The sequence below is a fragment of the Petaurus breviceps genome, unplaced genomic scaffold, assembly GCF_028583685.1.
Source record: "Petaurus breviceps papuanus isolate PSGF00001 unplaced genomic scaffold, PetGlider_PUasm1.0 90847, whole genome shotgun sequence".
In the NCBI taxonomy this organism is placed as follows: Eukaryota; Metazoa; Chordata; class Mammalia; order Diprotodontia; family Petauridae; genus Petaurus; species Petaurus breviceps.
Window position 1 is genome coordinate 27,779,176 of NW_027187360.1, and position 23,228 is coordinate 27,802,403.

General features: G+C 41.6%; 1 protein-coding gene across 1 annotated transcript in view; it reads right to left on the reverse strand.

Annotated features, from left to right (window-relative positions):
* EXD3 (exonuclease 3'-5' domain containing 3) overlaps window positions 1–23,228 on the reverse strand; it is a 206,438-nt gene that overhangs the window by 181,609 nt on the left and 1,601 nt on the right. The window contains exons 2-7 of the mRNA XM_069072754.1: window positions 16,132–16,276; window positions 13,662–13,872; window positions 12,705–12,814; window positions 8,305–8,515; window positions 6,112–6,278; window positions 3,093–3,266 (exon numbers count right to left, since the gene is read on the reverse strand). Of these exons, the coding sequence (XP_068928855.1) occupies window positions 3,093–3,266; window positions 6,112–6,278; window positions 8,305–8,515; window positions 12,705–12,814; window positions 13,662–13,872; window positions 16,132–16,276 (1,018 nt within the window). The remainder of the gene's footprint in view (window positions 1–3,092; window positions 3,267–6,111; window positions 6,279–8,304; window positions 8,516–12,704; window positions 12,815–13,661; window positions 13,873–16,131; window positions 16,277–23,228) is intronic.

Sequence of the window (23,228 nt, forward strand, 5' to 3'; positions counted from 1 at the left end):
ACATACACATCCTAAAGTTCATATTTTATATTGTGTTGTATTATTTTGGTGGGAGGGAAGAAATCAAAGGAGTCCAGGGTCTGGGAACCAGTGACTCTTATTGAAGAAGGTGAAGATCATACCAGCTATAGGTCTGTAGCAGAGCATGGAGGTGTGCCTTATTAGATGGTTAATGATGAGAAGTCAACAATGACAGCATTTTCAGCATGTAGAGCAGTTGGAATTTAGGCAAGGAAATGGACATCAGTTAGGTTATAGCAGCAGTTAAGTCACTTTTCATAGCATTTCTTTTCCTCATTTTTAGGCTCTTGTCTTCTCTTTAATTTTTCAGTTTCTCCTAAACACTCAATTTCTCCACCCTTTCTGAGCCATTTGATCCCTTTAACAGGAAGAAGTCTTTCCCAGTTTCGAAGTACACGGGTAAAGTTAACATGAATTCATAGAAAGTTAAAACTCTTGGGCTACTGAAAAGTTAGTTGTCATTACTTTTAATGTTCATTTCTGAATCCCCAAAGAAAAAGAATTTACTGCATTCAGTAATCACTAAGCCATTCTGAAATTACATGTGTAAGAAAAAATGTTCATAAGCACTTGACTTCTATTTTTATTTGACACGCATAATCACCAAAAATGGCTAAACCAATTTTCTTTGAAAACATAGGCAAGTGTGCTTCAAAGTTTGAGGCCTTATATGGGTACCAAAAGTCTATCTCCAATGGTTTGGAAGCCCTGAAATTGTAGGTATTGGGAACATGGAGACATTGGCCAGTTACCACTCCTCATATGACTACAGTTAGTTCAACCAAATTACCTCTATCCATTCATCAAATGTCTAAGAATTGAGCATTTGCCATTTTGTGTGCAAAAGAAGCCAGTTTCCACCCCCAGGCCTAGGTCAGAGCTATGGTTGTTGTGAAATTGTGGAGGGAGGGAAGAATCTTGTAGGTTTCTAAAGCTTAGGCAGGTAGAGGAACATAGGCTCTTCCCTAATATTCTTAGTGAGGCTGGTCTACCTCAGTCCACTGAAGCTGTGGGAGACTGAGACAAATTAGTGTTAGGAAAGGGATCTGAAGTCCCAGACCCAAATCTCAGGGAAATGGCAAATACCAGTCTTCTGTGTACATAATCTCCACTCTTCCTGCACCTACATTTCCAGACCTATCACCTCATTTCCATACCCTTTTCCAAATGCAACCCTTTCTTGGGCGTATAAGATCCACAAGAGGAAAGAGGTCTTTCCAGAGAGCAACAATATTTACGGTTGCTTTAGTAACTGAGGGCTAAAAAAGACAATGGGAACCAAATTTCAAATAATTCCAGGATCTTTGCCTGAATCAATTCTCCCTCCTTCAAGAGATGAAGCAATGACCTTGGAGCTACTGGAGTCTTCATTTCCTATATGGTCCATATGGAGTTTATGATAACATGATTGAATAATACAGGGGGGAAAAACCCAGCCTAAATGCTCACATGCAATAATGGGTGGTCCCTTCTAGGCACAGTCAATTATCTCTACATGGATTATTCATGGCAAAGTATTCTAAGCTGGCTTCCCCTGTTTGTGATGCCCCAAACATTCTCCCTCCCTAGCCAGCTGTTGTTTTCGTAGGGAATGCAAACAATCTAGTCTAATGGCAGGCTGAGGAAAACACGATTAAAAAGGAAAACCTAGTTCAAAAAATGAAACCACATGTTATCTTACAAAACCAACTGGATTATTTACTGTTTCAGGTTATCCAGGTCTGTGTCCTCCTCTCTGGCATATAGCTATATACTAAACCACAGTGACATTCCAGTTAAATCACAGACAGTGGCTGAGTAACACTGGATTGGCTTCCACAAATAATGTTGTGTCATTGTCTTTAGGATGTTTTACCTGGGCTTGAGCCCCAGTTCCAACACTGAGTAGCTTCATGACCCTTTGCAGGTTGCTTCATGTCTCTGAGCACCAATCCCTGGTAAAACTTCCCAGGGGAAGTTTAATGGGCAATTCTAGAGGTCGTCAACTGTCTTTGGATTGACTGGAATGTCACTGTGGTATTAGGAATAGCCAAGTCAACCACATAAAATGTGAATGACACTTATACTACCTACTTCACAGTGTTGTGACTATGACACTTTCTAAACTGTAAAGTGCTGTGGGTTTCTTTTCTTTTTAAATTAAAAAGGGGACTGAGTTCCATCCATCTGGATGGGGTAAGTCACAGTCCTGAGGAGGGACAATGAGAAATAAGAGATCATAGTATTCAGAGACAAAAGGCATTTTGAAGCTCCTCTAGAGCCTTCAGTTTACACATGAGGAACCTGAACCTAGAAGGGATGAGACTTGCTTCAAGTCACCGCAGGAGGGCCTCTATTGAGGGACTAAATTCCATAATTAAAACACAAATAGAAAGCCAACCTCTAAACGGGATGATATCAAAAACATGTGCATAATACGGCTTCTTTAGTCCTAGCAAACACCCTGATGCTCACCTCTCATCACTTCCTAAGGCACCAATTTTTAATGAGCTCAAACAACAAATGTTCATGGAACAGCTACTCCTTGTAAGGCATGGTAACAAACATGAAAAGCTGGAGTGGGGAAAACCCACGGACATATGTACCCTGTGTTACTTAAATGAATAAACACTTCAATGAGGCACCTTTGAGGGGGAAAAAAGTGGTTCAGAAGCTCAGTCAACAACAGAATCTGCCATTGCTCCTATTTCCAGCCTGGGGTGTGGTCTCCTGACTCACTTCTGGAACCTGGTAAGGAGCATCCCTCCCAAAAGGAAAAGTATAATCATAGACTTTCAGAACTGAGAGAGACCTTAGAGGTCATCTTGTTTCCTTCCTGTAGCAGAAATCCCTTTTAGAAACTGTTTTTTGGGGGAAAAAAAGAAAAAGAAATTGGTTCTGGTTACAGTAAAGATGATGGAAGGGGCCAAATCAGAGCACAACTAATTTCATCAAGGTGTGCCTCTGGAAACCATGCTGTATCACAACTTGAAATAGAGGAATAAAGGGAATATTCTATAAGAGGGGAGAACCCATATATTTCAAAACAGCCAGTCTGAAGTCTAAACAAAACTAATTATAAGAAAACTGACCTCCGCTGCTTGCCGATGGTCATCAGTGTTCTCAAGGACACATACATCCACTCCTAGGCAACGAAGGTAGCGAGCCAGGCCCTGCAGCATGGTGTCACACACCACACTGAAATCTTTGGCAGAAATCTCAGGAAAAGCACTGGCAGAAAGCGTCTCTCCAGCTGATGCCAATACCTACAATTCAATTAATTATATTCATTTAACATAATTTGATTAGCCATTTCCCAACTGATGGATATTCCTCAGTTTCCAATTCTTTTTCAATTTAAGAGTGCCAGAGATATTTTTGTGTACATAGATCCTTTTCCTCTTTATTTGCTCTCTTTGGGGTATAGGCCTAGTAGTGATATCATTGGGTCTAGGGGTTTGCAAAGTTCAGCGACACTGGGGGCAAAGTTTCCAATTTCTTTCCATAATGCTGGACCATTTCACAGGCCTACCATCCACATGTGTTTTCCTTCAGCCCCTCCAAAAATCATTTTCCTTTTCTGTCATCTTCATCAGTCTGATGGGGGTGAGGTACAACCTCAGAGTTGTTTTAATTTGCAGTTCTTTAATTAGTAATTTGGAACATTTTTTCATATTGATAGCTTTGACTTTATTGCTTTGAAAACTGCATATCCTTTCATCATTTTTCTATTGGGGGAATCGTTCTTATTCATATAAATTTGAAATAATTTCTTATATATCTTAGAAATGAGACCTTTATTAAGAGAAACCTTTCATAAAGATTTTTTTCTCTAGTTAACCTGTTTCCCTTCTAATTTTTTTCTTTTTTTTTCTTTATGAGCAATCGGGGTTAAGTAACTTGCTCAAGGTTACACGGCCAGTTATTTCTGGGTGGGTGCTAAGTGTCTGAGCCTGGATTCGATCCCCAGGTCATCCCGTCACTGGAGGCGGTGCTCTTACTTGCTGAGCCACCTGGCTGCCCCTTTCCCTTCTAATTTTAACTGTACTGGTTTTGGTTGTGCAAATACTTTTCAATTTTATGTAATTAAAACCGAACCTTTTATCTTCTGTGATCCTCTTTATCCCTTTTGTGGTTATGAAGTTTTATCCTATCCATAACTATAAAAATATTTTTTCCCTTGCTCTTCTAATCTGTTTGTGGTGTGATCATTGTATTTAAGTCAAGTATGCATTGGTAGACAATGTGAGATGCTGGACTATACCCAATTTCTGCAAGACTGCTTTCCAATTTTCCTAACAGTTTTTGAATTCAATTCAATTCAGTGAATATTTAAGTAGCTACCAAATACAATGCACTGTGCTAGTCACTGTAACTGCTAAGATGAAAACTGATAGGATTCCTACTCTTGAGGAGTTTACAAGTCAATAAGAGGAGAAACATGCAGGTACACAAATAAGCTAATACAAGGTACAATAGGACAGGGTTAAAGACAGGGAAATCCAGACCAGTCCTTTCCATTTTCCTGTCACTGGCTTGTTTCTCCCACTTCAGCCATCACACAGTCGTTCCCACTGTTGTTCTTTATGTAAAGATTCAGGTTCTGCTACCAGCCAATTCTCCATGTGGGCAGGGATTTCAAGGGTCGTTTAGAAAGCAGAGAGTAACACAGACATGCATGTGGACTGAGCTTGAGATGAACACAAGAACATCAGCAATGCCGAGTCAGTCCCACAGGACATCCAGACCCCACTCTGTCTCTAACAAGACTACCGTGGGAGACAACGAAAAACGGGTATGTATAGCTACACTCCCTGACATCACCCTTCAAAATCAAAGCTGCACCCTCCCTTAATCACTTACCATGAACTTGTTAGTCACGGATTAATCAAAATGTTTTTAAAAGGAATTTATATTGTCTCTTTTGGGTAGTAATAGGTTCTCTATACCTCTTGTCATAATGGATTCTCTAGGTTTATGCTCTCCTGTGGAAAGCTACACTTCCTTTCTTCTGTCCTAAAACTTCTTTTCTGAAGATCCATTCTCATTTTCTGATTTCTGGAAGTAAGTCTGTGTTCCTTCTCTAGATCTGGAGTCAGAAGACAGGGAAGGGAATAAGTGCTTATATAGCACCTATATGCCAGGCACTGTGCTAGGGATTTTTTTTACACATATTATCTCATTTGATCTTTACAACAACTCTAGAAGTAAGTGCTATTATTACCCCCATCTTATAGATGAGGCAACTGAGGCAAAGGGAGGTTAAATGACTTGCTCAGGGTCACATGGTTAGGAAGTGTCTGAGGCTGGCATCTGAACTCAGGACTTCCTGACTCCAGGTACAGAGCTCTATCCACTGGGCCACCAACTATTTTTACTAGAGATCAGAGTTCAAATCTCAGCTCTTCTACATATTATCTATGTGACATCAGGCAAGTCATTTTTCTTCTCTGGTCCTCAGTTTCCCCACTGAAAAATAAAAGAGCTGAACTAGATGATTTCCTACAACCTTTACAGCTCCAAGTCCCAGGCTGCTCTTTGTGATTTCTATACTTGGTCCAGTGCAGGGGTGGGGAGTGGTCTGTGAAGTGTGAATTCAGTCCAAGGGCTGTCCTTGAGGACCTAGAGGGCCACATGTGGCCTCGAGGCTGTAGGTTCCCTGGGACAGAGTATTGGATTGGTCAGGATGACCAGGGCTAAGACACTTACTTGTTGTGTGACCCTACGTAACTCACTTAAACTTTGCGCCTCAATTTCTTTATCTCTAAAATGGGGATTTTAACACATAAGACTGTTGTGAGACCCAAATGAAATAATATATGTAAAATACTTTCCATAATTAATTTAAGGCACTATATAAATGTCACTTTTTTTTTAAATCTCCTTTCAGTTTTCATCTTTCCAGGACAAAGAAAATGAGTTCTAACAAGTGCCCACAAAGGGCAAAATAATTCCTTCCAGATAAATGTTAGAAGAACTAACTTCTGTTAGACTGAGTATGGCTATTCACTGGGGATGGAAGGCAGCCCAGGAGGCAAAGACTAGGCCCTGCATCGTATGTCAGTGACACAGATTCAGAGCCACAGCACAGCATGGAAGATTTCAACCAACCTGTTTAGAAGGGGATTGTATCCCTTGCTTGCTGAGTGGTTTCTTTGCCCTTGGCTTTGTACTCTGTTTGCTGCCAAGACTCTCCTTCAGGTTTGCAGTCAAGCCAAAGTGGGCTGGGTCCTTACGAAGCACCTCATAGACTTCCAATAAGCAGTATGCATCTGAAGCTGTGAAGAGGGAAAAAACAAAGATGGGTCACGAACTCCTCCAGAGATAGAAAGAGAGGCACTAGTCTTGGGCCAATGTGCAAACAACTCCCAGCGAAGCCATCTGCATTTCTCACTTCAGATATGCTGCTTAGGAGTGTTTCATGGGGACCATGGATTCTGAGGTTAATGAGGGGAAACAATGAAAGAGCGATCATATAAGGAAAAAAGCCCACTAACATTTCTGCAGCATTTTAAGGATTATAAAGTCCCAATGGACTATGTTCTGCAGTTTATTCAGTATTGACTGAAAGTCTGGTGCTAATTAATTTTTCTTAATGAGCTTTGCACACCTATAATACAGTCCTTGCTAAAGAAAGAGGAGCACTGGTCTGGGAGTAGAGACTTGGGCTCTAGTCTTGGTACTACCCCTGACTCACAGATCCTAGGCCAGGCAGATCGCTTCACCTCCTCGGGTATCAGTTTCTTCATTTTTAAGATGAGGATAATGATCTCTACTCTGCCTACCTCACAGGGCTGTTGTGAATATCTAATGAGATAATGGATAGAACAATGTTTTGAAAGCATAAAGCATTATACAAATGGGAGGTATTACTGTTGTTTTTCTTATTATTCACCTAAAAGAAATCAATTATCCAAATGGATGAGTATTTCACTGGAGGGATTGAGTTGTCTTTATGAATAAAGTCACTGACTTTAGACTAGATGAGCAGATTTCCTCCCTTACTTCACTGTCAGTGAGGGGAAGGTAAAGACATTCCTCTCCTTTGCTCCCAGTGATGTTCCTCTCACTAACATGTGGTTAGTGCTAAACCAGTTCACAAGCCAGTCCTACTCCAGCCTTTCATAACTCGAACCTTCCTTATTAAGGTGCCCTGAAGTGGGCAATGAGTGAATGAAACCTGGCTCACGAGCTCACTGAGCCTGGTTCAGTTATTCTCCTAGACGATGGAGGCAGAGGACAAGGAGGTAGAGCACCTCACTGTCCTGGATTTCTGCTCAAAATACTTTTATAAAAGCAGACAGCAAGGCTGCTGCTGGCACATGGTACAGATGTTCAAGGAGTTCACACTTCTTGAATGTGAATGAGGTGCAGAGAAGGCCTGGGAAGGAGAGATAACATTGGAGAGTGGAAAGGACTTGAACTCAGGAAAGACGTGGCTGGTATTTAGTATGATACTAATCAAGAAACTCTGAGCCTCATGATGCTTATCTGAAAAACTGGTGCAATAACACCTGCCCTGCTTACGTCACAGATCTGTTCTGGAAAAACATGGCTTTGTGAAACTTTCAGTGTCACATAAATGTGAGTTGCCATTGTCATTTATCATCATCACCATCAACATCGTTATTAAGGATTGGGTGAAAGCAATGGAGAAGGATGTGTATTTCTCTTTCTAGCTAAAGAGAAATTTTACTGGAGAGGATTCCACAAACAAAAATACTTTAATTAGTGTCTTGTGTTGTTTTCCAATTGCTCGTGTCCTGTATCTTCAACTAGACTGAAAGCTCCTTCAGGACAAGGACCATGTCTATACCATCTCCTCTCTCTCCTACAACATAGCTGATTATAGAAAAAGGTATAATGGGGAAAGAAGAGGGGAGCTAATTCCCTTAACTGTTTAATCAAGCCAGTTCTGAAGTTGTCTCCTTAACCAGAATGTGTATTCCTTCTTTTTTTTTCCCAAGGAATCAGGATTAAATAACTTGCCCAGGGTCATATAGTCAGTAAGTATCTGAAGCTAGATTTGAACTCAGGTCTTCCTGACTCCCTGGCCAGTGTTCTATCCACCATGCCACCTTGCAGCCCCTAGAATGTGTATTCCTAAGGTTAGGGATTAGTAAATACTCACTGAAAAAAATCATTAAGACAATACACATTCAGGTTTTGTAGCCTGATCCACATGAGGATGGACTGACCATTCTGTGGTTTTACAGGCCCCACTGACCAGACCCTTTGCTATTTGGACATGTGTTCTTGACCAGGTCCAGAAGCTTGGACCTTTGGCTCTGCTGCCCATCAGACCTGCATAAAGGATCTGCTCCTTCCGGAGGGGACGCTTCTCCCAGTTTGAAAGCTGCTCCGTTTTGTCCAGCGGTTTCCCCAGCAGATTCTGCACCAGGAGGCTGAGTCCTTTTTCTGCCTGCCTGGCATTTTTAGTTCCGGAGCTTGGCTCTTGATGCAGGCTCTCCACGGGGGTGTGATGCTTCTTCCACAATCCAGAATTTTTCTGCAACTGAATACAAGGATAAAACATGACGTCACACATACCCACATTAGGAAAAGAGCGTTTTGCTACTTTCCGTTAATGAATAACAGCTTGAAAGCAATGACACCTATTACATTTACCATTTTGACCTATGGATTAAAGAAATGGATATGATATGACCAACCTAACTAAAGAGTAAAGTTTTGAGACATGAGAAGTTTGTTTTCATGGCTTTCTCTGCATCCCACAATCTTCAGAAACCCTTCCCTCTCCAGGAGCTCGGGGCTCTCTGCTGGCCACTTAATGCTCACAATGAAGTTGAAGTTTAATGGCTTCTTCCTTCCAGGGGAGAATTTGTACTTTTTAAAAAGAAGTCTGGAAAGAGTAGTGCCCAACTCAAAGTAACAAGTCTCTATTGGTGGAATTTCAGGATTCACTGGGCAGAAATTTTGGGATAATGAAACCTTTCTAGTATACCCTTTAAAATGTTACCACAAGGGTTAAGTGCTTGATCTGGGGACAGTGACAAACACTGTCAATGGAGAATAAACCCTGTTTTTATTTTTATTGCTCTTCATATCTTAAGCTAAAATAAAAAGGAAAGCCTGAAAGATATTAAATGTTTAAACAAACAAACAAAACTGCATACTAAGTTCAGAGAAGCTATGACATTCTGAAAATACAACTTACTCAGAGGGAGACAAAATGCCTCCATTAAAAGTCTATATTGGTCAGGGAGAAGTGGGGGTGGTTCTTGTAAAAGTACAATTGGAAACCTTAAGGACTGCCGAAGACTCTTTTTAAAGTTCCCTTTAATTTTTAACAGAAAAGTGATTTCTCTTCTTTGGATTGATACCAGATTTGGTGTTTGTAGCATACACTTCCCCTTTCTCCCACGGGTACAGTTCCCTTTTAAAGCATAAGTTTCTTTCTCTGCAACGCAGGAAGAGATGAGAGGATAATCTCAAAGGCCTCTTCTAGCTCTGATAGTTTGTTTTATGGACCTTTCTATTTCTAGAAAAAAATCTGAACTTTCCAAAGTATCTCTTTCCTTAGATTTCTCAGTCATATATATCAGAGGACAGTTCTCTCCCCTCTGCAGAAGTGCTTTTACAGAATAATGCTCCGTGCATGAAATGTGAATGTTTTATGTTTTAAGTAAGTTAGCCCTGTTGTTCCTATCCTGTTATGCAACTTTCCCAACAAATTCTAGGTTTTTTTTGGCTATGTTTTTCAATGGATTGTCTTAAATTTGTCCTCATTCATTATTTTCTCTTTTAGGAGAAAGTAAAGGCAACTTTCCAAGAAGCTTATAAAAATTTTTGGCATTTTCACATAAATTACACACTAGTTTAGTAAAGAAATCATGAACATGCAAATATGTGAAAATGTTGTTTTACCTGAAACCCATTTCAATTGAACAAGCACTTGTTAAAGGTCTATGGGAGCAGGGCATTGTGCCAGATGAATGTAGAAATATATAGTTTAGGGGGCAGCTAGCTGGCGCAGTGAATAGAGCGCCAGCCCTGGAGTCAGGAGGACCTGAAATCAAATCCAGCCTCAGACACTTAACACAAAAACTAGCCGTGTGACCTTGGGCAAGTCACTTAACCCCAACTGCCCTCCAAAAAGCAAAAAAAAAAAGAAAGAAATGACTCAATTAACTAGAACCTTCAATTAACCGGAACTCTCCCACCATACATTGAACTTTCAGAGAAAATCAAGGTCTTGATAAGGTAACCTCATATATAAAGGATTTACCAGGATGAAAAATAACTTCTGAGCTATATCCTGGTGCCAGTATACATTTCACCATGATCCCGTACATTTTCTGTAGTTATAGTATAACTATGTTAGGTGGCATTGTGGATAGAGTAGCGGGTCTAGAGTCAGGAAGACCCAAGTTCAAATTCAGCCTCAGACATTTACTAGCAATAAGACCCTGGCTAAGGGACTTAACCTCTCTTTTCTTCAGTTTCCTTAGCTGTAAAATGAGAATAATAACAGCACCTATCTCCTGGGGTTGTTTCGAAGATCCAGTGAGATAAGTTGTAAAGCACTTAGTGTAGTCCCTGGCACACAACAGGTATTATATAAAATGTCAGCTATCATCATTATTATTACTACTATAAAACCATGAATCATAAAGAATAGGTTTAACTTATAATACATTATACTTAAAAGAAAGTACACTTGTGTGAGAAAGATTTTCAAGAAAAGTTTTCCTAGTTAACTCTTTAGTGAGCAGAAAATTCGATTAATTATAATTTCCTATTCTGTAAGCATCTGACTAATGAAGTTTTAGTATCTCATATAAAGATTTAAAAAAAATTATTCTTGAGCACTGAGTGACTATTTTTATGTTTGTGTATTCAAGGTGAATTTAAATATGTCACTATGGTCCTATATATGTAAGTCAATCTGTAATCATGTGAAATTTGTGTGCCTCTTGATATGGTTTATATTTAGAAATATTCCTTATTATCTGCATAGTAATAATTTTATTTGGGATCATAGGATTTGAGTTCACATCCTAGCTTTTCTACTTATTTTCTGTGAGACTTTGGGGGCAGCACATTTAACCTCTATGGGCTTCATCTATAAAATGAGGTGACTGGAGGAGAGACTTAAGTTTCCTTCCAACTCTAAGTTCTATAATTCTAGATTTTGTGGTCCCTTTCAGCTAGTACACTTGATAAAATACTAGATTTAGAGTCAGGAGACATGGATTTGAACTCTGCCTAGACACTTACTAGGTATAAGACCATGAGCAAGTCACTTAACTTCTCCTAAAATCAGGGCCTTCATCTGTAAAATGAAGATAATACTTGCACTACCAATCTGACAAGTGTTGTGAGGAAAGCACTTTGTAACACTTAAGGAGCTGCATAAATGTGAGCTGTTATCATTATTATTATTATTATTGTATTCCTTGTGCTAGCATTCTATGATCTAGCATTCTCTCTCATTTATAGCTCTGTGCTACTTATAACCAAACAAAAAACATTCCCCAAAGTCAACTGGATCATTATGATTTAAAGCCCTACTCCAAATGAACCCATTCTGTGGACTGGCCCATGACTTTAAATCATGTCTACACATGGCCAGTACATTACCCAGTGTCTAAAATGGGAAGAGGTCCATGAGGGTAGAATAATAATATTAACAGTCACTCACATTTATTCAGTCTAGCATAGTGCTGGTCTTGCAGTCATGACATTTAGTCTTAGATCCCACTTCTGACACTTAATAGCTGTGTAACCATGGTTAAGTCACTTTGCCTCTCTAAGATCCAAGTATCCTCATCCATAAAATGGAGATTCAATTCAACTCACTCAATTAAGTTCATTGACATTTATCAGGTAGTTTCTCTACACCAGACACTCTGTTGGGCATTCAGGATACAAAGATGAAAATGAAATTAGTCCCTGCCCTCAAGGAGCTTACATAAAAATATAGACCAAGCAAATACAAAATAATTTCAGTTACAGGAACTGGGGAAAATAGAGAAGGTCTCCTGCAAGATGTGGCCCTTGGACTGAAGTTTCAGAAGATCTAGGGGTCCCAAGAGGCAGAGGGGAAAAGGGGTATTCTGCATCACAGCTTTGGGAAATAGGCCGTACAAAGGCCCTGAGATAGGAGATGGAAAGTTCTGTAGGGAAAAAAGTCAGTAGGCCAGTCTGGTCAGAGTATGGAGGACACAAGGTGGGATGATGTATGAGTGGCCGGGAATGAGAATTTGGAGCCAGATTGTAAAAGGCTTTAAATGCCACACAGAGGAGTTTATATGTTACTCTAGAAGCAACAGGGAGTGACCAAAGCTTCCTGAGCAGGGAAGTAGCACATTCTAATGCCTGTTACCAGCTACTTCTCAGGGTTGTTGTGATACAATGATACATGTCAAGCAGTTTTGCAAACTTAAAGAGCTAATGAATGTCAGCTTTAAGGTTTGCAAAATGCTTTCCCCATAATAACTATGTAAAGTAGGTAACAGAAATATGATCTTCTCATTTTAAAGAAGAGAAATTTGATGCTCCGAGAGCAGAAATGACTTATCCATGATCATACATCTAGGAAGTGTTGAAGTAGGATTTGAACTTTTGTCTTCTGATTCCAAATCCAAGACACGACAGAACACAACATCCCCTGGCATAAGAGAGAACATCTATTTGTCGGACCCACTGCTTATCAGTGAGGAATGAACCCCCTTCCTCACCTGTTTGTCTACCTGCAGCAGATCCAGGATTCCTTGTACCTGCTTTTCCATCTCTCTGAGGGCTGGGTATGTAGTTGATAAGCTGCACAGATCTCCAGACATTCCATAGCCTAAAAAAAGTTTATAAACAGGAAACACTGGTATGTGTTTCATGAGATCTATTGTCTTTTTTCCCACTAAGCCTTATGTTCAGGTAAAGATAGAAAGATCATACCTGTGCCCAAATGTGAGAACACTGACCCCTCTTTCCAAATGTTTATCAGCTCTTTAGTCCCCAAGAAGAGAGGGGGAATTGTGGTAAATAGTACCTTTATATATAGAGAGAAGTTAGGATGGTCTAGGATGGGTCCAGGACCTAGTAAAGGCCATGTAATGGTCAAAAGTAATGGAAGTTTCCCTGTGCCACAGAAAAGAAGCTAAAAAGTGGCCTCAAGTCAAGGCTCAGATCTGACCTAGTACCTCCTGGCTGGTCAACTTGGGCAGAAAATTTCATTACAATGATGCTCTCATGGAATCAGAAACAGAGGAGAAAACACTTCTCCCCACTATTCCCTCCCCAAACCCCCTTGTTATAAAGTAGACTGTGGAGGTTTAGATGATGGTTTAGAGAATTTTCTAATCATTTCAGCAGATGTGAATCAGCCAAGGAGCCACTTCCACAGTTAACAGCTTTGCAAAAACAGATTTCCTTCAGTAAATGAAAATCAGTCTTGAGTACATCTAACATCTATGCTTATCTATTGATTCTTTCTTTATAGCCAAGAAAAGGAATTCTTATGGTATCTATCCAACCAATAAGGTACAAGCCTAGGAATCAGGAGTGGATGGGTAGAGAAGATGAGAAAAGTGAAGAGTATACTTGGACAGTAGGTTAGACAGGGAGTTTTCAGGAAATAAAGGGAGAAAACACAAACATTACAAAGCTAGACAGAGTGTAAGCCCTAGGGCTATTATTACCTAATTTTATAATAGATGGATCTGCAAAGAGCTTCCAGATGAAATGACAAAGCTCCTTCTCCTTCTCTTCCTGGTCCAGTTTTGAGAACTGCAACAGGTCCAACAGGTACACGTGTTCCTTAGTGGCAATTTGCAGCACTGACACCCGAGGCCTTCCCACCAATCCAAAGGGGGGTCTCCACTCCATGTCAATGCCGACTACCTGGCCAGGCTGCACACCCAGAGACAAGACAGAGTCTGAAGAGAACGGTCAGAAACAGGGGGAAATTCCTACCCAGGGTCCCATGGGGCCAGCTAGGCACTTATCAATGGACTTCTTACCAATGATATCTATAGCCCTTCTCCTCCAAAGAGCCCAAGGCACTGTATGACAGGAGAATGCAAAATCTGAAAGGTTCTACCATGTTGGAAAGGCTTTGAATGTGGTCCTAGTGACAGACTGTGTTTCCGCGCGTCAGCCTAGTTAGGGGGAGAGAGGCTTTTCAGCTGTGTCCATTAGGTAATCTATGAAATAAAGAAGTACAAAATGGTCCTGATTTCTGTGCAGGGACAGCAGCTGAGTGAGGGAGAAGGGAAGATAAAGAATGAAAATTCAGACTACCTGGAACACTGACAACAGGACACATATAATAGAATATAAAAGAAGTGATGTCAACGGTGTGGGTTCTCTCTGCACTGAAGCAAGTTATAACCCTTCCACACCTTAATAAGGGGGGGGGGGGAGGCTGTGAGTGGCCAAGGTGAAAACATTTACCACCCAGTTATTAACTTGGTGAACGGCTGTGAATTTCACTAGGCAGGTACTCAGCCATATACAGGCAGTTTACTGCCAGGGTTCTCCACGAAGCCCTTCCAGCTCAATAGGATCTGCCAGAGATTACACTTTGCTTCAAGAGCTCAGAGTCACTCCCATGTCATGATGAGGCATCAGGGTTAGGCCTTTAATGAATTCCATCATTAAACAAAAACTTTAAACGGATGGTAGGTAGAGAACAGGTAGGGATAAAAGGGGGCCTGCAGCAGATGCAATGGAGTGGGGAGGGGCGTTTTAGGAAAAGCCAACAAGGGCAATGTTAGAATTCAAGGAAGAAAAGCCACAGCCACTTCTCTGAACAAGGGAGAAATGCTACTCTCTACCTCACTGGGGCCAGGGCCAGGGCCAGGCCCCACAAGCTGAATTTGGTAGAGTAAAGAGAAATAACACCCACTAGATAGCTGTGCACAGCTATAAGAGCAGTCACCACGTACAGGGCAGGGTGAGAAGGGGTCTGAAGAGGTTTACACCAGATTATAGCATGATTCCCACCATACTGGGAGCTATGATATACAGTCTCCTCTTAGGGTTTAGCAACAGCTCCTTTGAAAATTGCATTACTGCTCTACCAGTATTTACTTTTAAATTAAAGGGAATTAAAGTTAATTGTACTTTGAGAATAACCTTGAGATAATTGGTGAGATACACCCATGAGATAACTGGTGACACCCAGGGGAAACTAATCACAGAAAAATCTCTCTAAAGGAATAGGAACTTGATTTACTGAGGGGAAAAAACCCCCTCCCAACTCAAGAGTAATTCAGGACTTTGTTAATACATAACAGAGAAGAGGAAACCCAGCTAAAATGTAAATGGATTGTGAGGGGCAAATTTGTATTCAAAAACCTAAAAACTGTCTCCAAAGGTTTGTTTTTTGCTCCCAGCTATTTTCTGTTTGCATCTTGGCAGATCTTCCCCCTCCCCACCCCCCAAGTCAGAGGTTCTTAACCAGCAGTCTGTGAACTCTTTTATTCTTTAGTATTTTGATAACTGCATTTCAATATAATTGGTTTCCTTTGTAACCCTATCTATTTTGATTTATGCATTTACAAACAGTATTGTGGGAAGGGGCTTTTGGTCCTAACCACACTACCAAAGGGATGAAGAGAACAGCACAAAAACAGGTTAAGCAACCCAGTCGGGGAGCAGTGTTTCTGTTTCATGGCAGCCAGATTCCATAAAGAATTTTGGGAAAGTTAACTTAAGGCATTTGCAATTGGAAATGTCCATTGTAGTAAAGCTAGCAAAAAGCAAACTGCATCTGTAGGTGAGAATTGATTTCTGTATTCAGAGATTTTCTTTATAGCTTGAAAAAATGTCGTATTAAAATATATCTGAAGAATGCCACTCCTCTTCCAGGAATCCTCCACAGTAGGTAAGTGGCTCACAGACAATACAGTAAGAGCTTCATTCATATCAGCCAACCTGGGTCTGTCTCACCCAGGAAATAGCTCACTGTTTTGTCTGCCTTAGTAAGTCTTTCTAAAGCTCTACCAGGCTATTCAAGTTTCCATTTCCATTCCTTTCTGAAACTCAGCATTCAAGCAGGAGAGAAATGATGGTAAAAATGAAAGATTTAAGCATGCTCCTCTATCTTGGCTCCCATGCCACTAAAGTGCCAGTTCTGGCTCTGTTTCAGCCTGAAGAATGGCTTACCTGAAGTACCACATCCCTGCACTTGTCCACTTCCTCCCAGGTCTGCAGGAAGTGAATATTTTCCCTGGCTATGGGTAATTGATAATAATAATCATTCTTTTTCTCCATTTTAGAATCATAGGTTCTTTCCTTAGTCACTTCCACCCTGTAACATAAAGAAAATAAAATAGTGAACTGAGCAACAGTTATCCTTTGGTGGGCATGATTACCTATGGCAACGGTAGAGGTTTAAGGTTTAGGGGTATGCAAGACCCCAAAACACCAACATGCTGGGTCCTGCTGAATGAATTCAACTGAATCTTCTCTCAGCCAAAGTAAAGCAGTTCATTAAAGGTTCACCATAATGGGTAGACTCTTAAGGAGCCTCAGTATCTGTGATGCTTGTATTGGACAAGCAGGCCAAGAATAATCTAGATAATTCTCAACTACCTCATGGAAGCAAGATGGAGCTTATATACAGAAAGGTTGTGGGAGGATTTAGGGGTCTAGAGGAATAGTTTGGGGAGGGTCTTTAGCCAAATGAGGTCAGTCTCCAGTAATGAGAGATTAAGGGTGGGAAATAGCTGGAGGCTACCTGGAGATGACCAACAAGGAAGGGCTAGGCTAGTGTAAGGGTAACAGATTTGGGCACAGATATTTTGGGAGGATCAAGGGTGGGAACTAGCTGGACAATGGAGGGCTAGCTAGTAAGAGTGAGAGATCTGGGCCAAGCGGTAATGAAAGGTTTATGGCCTCAGGCAAATGCCTCGTGTGGGAAGATTCCAGGGGTTCCCAGCAGCCTGTACCTCATCTGCAACTATGGGCTTAAAGATGAGGAATCATCTCATTCACTCAACACTTCCATACTCTTCTTGCAGCTCTCTCCTCAGTTTCTTTTTTACTAAATGTCAGCAAACAAGATTTAAGATTAAAAGGGACAGTACAGTTCAATGGCTACTCTAGCCAGTGGGCTGGTCAGCCACACAACTCTACACGCAGTCACATGAAAGCTGACAAAGTTTTTCAGGGCAAATAAGACCATGGAGAACAGAACTAAACTAGTGAAGAGTTACAGACCCAGACCCTAGTCACATGAGGTTGAGGTGAATGGGAGATCAGTGAGAGCAAGAAGGAGAGTCAGATCAGACATAGTGGGACCTGTATAGAAAGCAGAAGATTGGTAAGTCACAAAATATGACTGGGGGAGCTAGAGTGGCTGGTAAAGCAACGGAATAGTGTTTTTAAATGCATGAATCAAAATAAATAGGGTTATAAAGGAAATCAATTATATAGAAATGCAGTTACCAAAATATGAAAAAATAAAGAGTTCACAGACCAGAGGTTAAGAACAAAAAGCAAGAAAAAGATGTACCAGCTGTGCTTTTTCAAATATATTTGATGAGGTATGGGTGATGGGGTACCTGGGGTCTAGATCAATTTGTGAAACCAACTTGTAAAACCAGTCCGTGACTTTGTAACTGCACTTTGTTTTGTAACTGCAATTTGTCCTTTCCCATCCTTGAGCTCTGCCCCTTCTCCCTATCCCACACTCCACCTAGGCAACACTCTGTGACCCCTTTGTTCTTACTTAATCTCTTCATTTCTTCTGGGCCTGGCCCACACCCTCCTTTATCCTTGCCTTTTGTCTCCTTCGACCTGGCCCAAATCTTATCTAAACTATCTACTCACATGCTTCTCTTGGTCAGCTCTGACCTTTGTCTATGCACTGAGGCCCCTCCCGTAAAGGTAAAAGCATGTACCCCTCTCACTTGCAGGTCCCCTAAAGGACTCTTGCCCGCTTCTCATGAAAGCAGAACAATAAACTTCTACAACTCTCACTCCAGTTAAGCCTGGGACCTTGAATTCTTTCCAGACGATATTGCAGGTTTTCTGGTCTTAGATAAGATCAGAATTCCTGCTGAACCTATTGGGATCCCGTCCCCCATCATTGGCTTTGGGAGTCCCCTCTAGCTCTCCTTGAGTCCTTGAGATACAGGCTCTGGGAACCTCCCCTGGACTCTTGATTGAATCATCCTATTTGATAAGGCAGGTCTGTTGCTAGATTTCCCACCCTTGAACTGGCCTAGCCCCCTATTGTTTGTGGTCTCTAGGTGGCTTCCCACCCTTAATCACTCATTGACCTCATTAATTCCTCCTGAAGACCCTCCCCAAACTCATCCTCTAGAACACCCGAGATTCCTCCCACAACCTTCTGTTTATAAGACCCCATATCTCACACCATGTGGTGTGAGAGTGCCATAGAATTTTCTAGCACAGACTTACTTTGTGTCTTATGCAAGTGAACTTTTAATAAATTTTACTTTTCTTTGACTGAGAAGACTAGAGTCAAATTCATTTGGCAGGACCTGGTGTGTTGGTATTTTGGGGTCTCGAGGTGTGTGTGTGTGTGTGTGTGTGTGTGTGTGTTAGGAGGCTTTTTCTTGCTCAGCCTGACCTCAGATTTTCCGTCCTGTTTGGTTTTGGAGAACATGGACATGTGAGCAGCTTCTGAAGAATGGAAGATAAGGACAGACGCCCTGTCTGGAAGTGTAAGCCATATTCTTTCAATTCTCTCAGCACTAGGGAACTGGGAGAACTTTAGGTACTTTTTTGTGAGTTTTTTTTGGTTTGTTTTTTTCGAGGCTTATTCAAACCTTCCTTTATGCAGGAAGGGACTTCCAGGCCCTGTCCTATGCCTGTAGCTCCCAAAAGTTCGCCTATGGGTTGTCTTTTACAACATTGGAAAAATTTAGTTTCTCTGGAGATCTTAAAAAGGAAAAGTTGGGTTTTTTTTGCAACACTGTTCGGCCTAGGTATAGCATAAAAGATGATGAATTGTGGCCTGTTTTGGGGACTTTAAAAGATAATACTCTCTTACAGTTAGAATCATACTGTCACAGAGAAGGAAGATGGATAGAAATTGCCTACTTAATGGCTTTTGTTGAACTTTCTCAGAACAAGGTTCTCAGGAAAGACAGATGCTTGAAGCTAGAGCCCCTCCACAGAGGGGCAACAGGGACCAATTAAATGACCCCTTTCCTATGGCTTCATATCTCCTACCCTGCATCTCTCAGCATGGCCCCTCCCTCCTCAGGGACCCCTGCTTAGGTCCCAGCCACTGCTCAGGCTGTAGAGCCTCCCTCTGTGGCCCCTCAGGTGCCGGCTGACTTTCCCCCTTGCCAGCCAGATCCCTCAGTCTTGCAGTCTGATCCAATTCAGCCAGCCTCGCCCCCCCCCCCCCAACTCTTGTCACTCTCTCACAGAAGTGGGACTTCCAATCTCCCTTCCCGAACCCCAGTCCCCATAGAACCTTCAGGACTTTTTCCCTTAAGGGAAGCACCTCTCTTGTCTGGTGGGACAACTAGAGTACCAGTCGCATTCTCCCTTTCAGATCTCAATCAAATTAAAGAAAAGTTGGGTAAATTCTCCCGAAAACCCAACAAAGTTTACTGAAGACTTTCAGGACTTATCACTGCAATTTGAGCTTTCTTGGGGTGATTTGCATATCTCTCTTCTCTACCTGTTCTTTCACTGAAGAAAAGAGGAGAATCTGGGAACAAGCCCCAAAATGTGCAGATTGTTTGGCTAGCTTCTTGGGGTGATTTGCATATCCTCTTCTCTACCTGTTCTTCCACTGAAGAGAAGAGGAGAATCTGGGAACAAATCCCCAAATGTGGGGATTGTTTGGCTAGCAATGACCCCAGAAAATACCCCCCAGGAACAGCTGCTGTTCCCATTAGTGACCCAGGATGGGACTATCAGATCTGGGAGGACAGAGAAAAGAGTGACCATATGGTACTTTGCCTGTTAGAAGGCCTAAGGGCTGCATTTCAAAAGCAAGTAAATTATCAGAAAGAGAAATTTCTCAGACAAATCAAGAAAACCCCTCCCTTTTCCTAGACAGACTTGTAGAAGCTATTAAAAAGTATAAAAATTTAGATCCTGACTCTATAGAAGGGGCAACAATCTTTAACATGTATTTTATTAGTCAGTCTACCCCATATATTAGGAGGAAACTGCAGAAATTGGCATTGAGACCCCAAACACCTCAGGCCCAATTACTGGAGACAGCCTTTGGAGTTTTTAATAACAGACACCTGGCTGCAGCAGAGGAGAAAGAATTCGGGGAACAAACCAGAGACAGAGAACATGCTATATTCTTGGCTGCTGCCATAGCCAGAAAAAGCCCCTCCAGGGGACCCCCTTGGAGGAAGCCCAGTCACTTGGGCAGTGAGGAAACCTGCTTTCAATGTTGCAAGCGGGGTCACTGGTCCAAGGAGTGTCCCTCCAAGGCACCCCCTTGGAGGAAGCCCCAGGAACCAATACCTCTAGAACTGTACCCATCTGACCAGGAGGGACATTGGAAGGATTGTCCCCAATATTGGAAAAGTGGTAGAGCCACCTCCCAATACCCTGTCCTCCAGTCTTCTCAAAACTCAGAATGACGGGGAAGCCTGGGGCTTGGTAGTTTTCCCACCTTCTCTATTTCCCCTCACTGAACTTTGGGGAAGCATCGAGGCTGAAGGTAAGGTTACCCACTTTATTATGGCTAAGTTCTCTATTTTAACCAATTTGTTCTACCCTCCCCTTGACCAGTCAGGTCAGGGGCATGGAAGGGGAAATTTAAGGGATGTTTCTAGACATACCCAGTTCCCTGCCTACTTGAGTATCTGTTTGTATACTCCTTCCTTATTCTCTCCTCTTATCCTTTCCCCTTGTTGGGAAGGAACCTGTTGGTGAAATTGGGAAGCCAATTTTCTCTAGTTAAGTCTCCCAGATATCCCCATGTTCCCTCAGAAGTGTGGGAGATAGTTGAGTCAATAGTTGGAATCAGGAAACTCCTGTGTGAGCTACTTATGCCACACCAGCATTTGTTTTTGACTCCTAGATCCTAAAGTGTTCCCCCAGAGTGGGGAACACTTTAATTAAACCCAAGGCCTGGGAGAGACTGCAATCAAATTAATTGCTACTCAAGACTCAGACCACCAGATGATATTTTTGAGAATTTGAAAACTAAATTGACCACCACTCTAGTTTTACCCAATCTAGAAGAAACCTTTTACTCTGTGATGATGGAAGGAGAGAACAGGTTTTGGGAGATGTTGCCTGTTTTTGAAAACTATTAGATTCTGTGCCTTCTATTGCTTTCCATGTGCTAAATGTCCATGGAGCAATTTAGAAAGGAAAGAGATATCTGACAGCATTTTGATCTTGCCACAGTCATCTTTAATTCCTACCAGGGAGATTGTCTTTTCTCTGGTTTTTTTTTTTTGGTGCCTGTTTGGTTTTTGTTTGCTTAACCTCCTTGCCAGGTTTGTCTCCTTCAGAGTTCAAGCCATCAACTTCTGGATGACCACTAAGAGTATGCAAATCTCTTTTGAATGAATCCTCGTTCTCCAGCCCACTGGACCTGGCATCATCCATGTTCCAGAGTCTGACACCTTGCATGTGAAATCTGAACCCCCTGAACGTGACCCAGAGAGGCAGGGATAGCTCTATTCCCCTTGCCAGTAGGAAGCACTTTCAGAAGCTGGGACCTTTGCCCTTTACCCCAAAGGAATTTGGGTCCCATATGTTTGAGGGGGGAATGATGAAGTATGGGCTCTGGGAGTCCCCTCTAGCTCTCCTTGAGTCCTTGAGGTACAGGCTCTGGGAACCTCCCTTGGACTCTTGATTGAATCATCCCATTTGATGAGGCAGGTCTGTTGCTAGACTTCCCACCCTTAATCACTCTTTGACCTCATTAACTCCTCCTGAAGACCCTCCCTAAACTCCTCCTCTAGACCACCCCAAGATTCCTCCCACAACCTTCTTATATACAGAAGACCCCATTTCACACCATGTGGTGTGAGAGCACCATACAATGCCATAGGATAGTGAGAGAACCATAGAATTTTCTCGCACAGACTTAACTCTGTATCTAATGCAAGCGAACTTTTAATAAATTTTACTTTTCTTTTGCTGAGAAGACTCGAGTTGAATTCATTTGGCAGGACCTGGAATGTTGGTATTTTGGGGTCTCCAGAGCAACCCTAACCTTCTTAGTGGGAAACCCTTTTCATGTTCTCTCTTTAGAACACAGAGTCCAGGGAGAGCACTGTAGGATGGCACATGGATTGCCTAAATTAATATTAATGTAAAATGTTTCATCAAGATGTGAAATTTCACATCTGCTCCCTGGGGCCTACCCAGCTTCTGACTGCATGAGGAATGACTCTTTAACTGAGAGCTGTCATGGGAGGAATACTGAACTTGGAGTTGGATGACCTAGATTGAAGTCTCTGCTCCTCCACTTCCAAGCTGTGAGACTTTGGGCAAGTCACTTACACTCTGTAAAATGGAGATAACAGTGCTTGCAGTACCTAATTTTATCTCTCAGGGCTGTTGTGCAAAAAGCATTTGGTAGACTGTAAAGCAAAATGGAAATGTGAGTTATCATTACTATTAGAGATCAGAGAGGTAATTCTTAGTACGTAAGCACTGTGGGGAGACACATCAAGTAGGAAGCCCCTGACCCTAAGAAAGAGATTAGAGCCAGCACAGCAATGATCTAGAGGGTCAGTCAAAGCCTACTGTGTATTTCAGATGTGGCCCTACCTGGAAATGCTGTATTTAACCAGTGAGGATCCTTTGAACTGACATGTTTCTTAGTTTTTAAAGAGTGAGTACTGAGAGCCTGAAGAGCCCCCAATTTCTACATACTTATGAATACAACCTCTATTCATGAAAGGAGCCCAAGATCCATTGGCCAAGTCTGGTATAAAGCCTTCTCTTTAATAGGGGAGCCCCTGAATTTATCCTTCAAGGGTATCTGGCCAAGTCTGGTTGGTTAGCAGCAATCTTTAGGTTTTAGCATGGCTAGAGATCACTTTCTAATTTGGAGCTATAGCTCAGGGCTTATTCAAAAGTAGAAGTTGGATGACCAATTATTAATAATTTTGTAGGCAGGATTTATGCTTTGAGTAAGCCCTTCTGATTTTGTAATTTTAAAAATTATGACTTTCAGTGTGTGAATTTTCTCTTACGCATATTGAAAAACCAGTTTCATTACTCTTTTTTTATTGTATCACATTTTAATTTATTTTGTTAAATATTTCCCAATTACCTTTTTTTAGAGG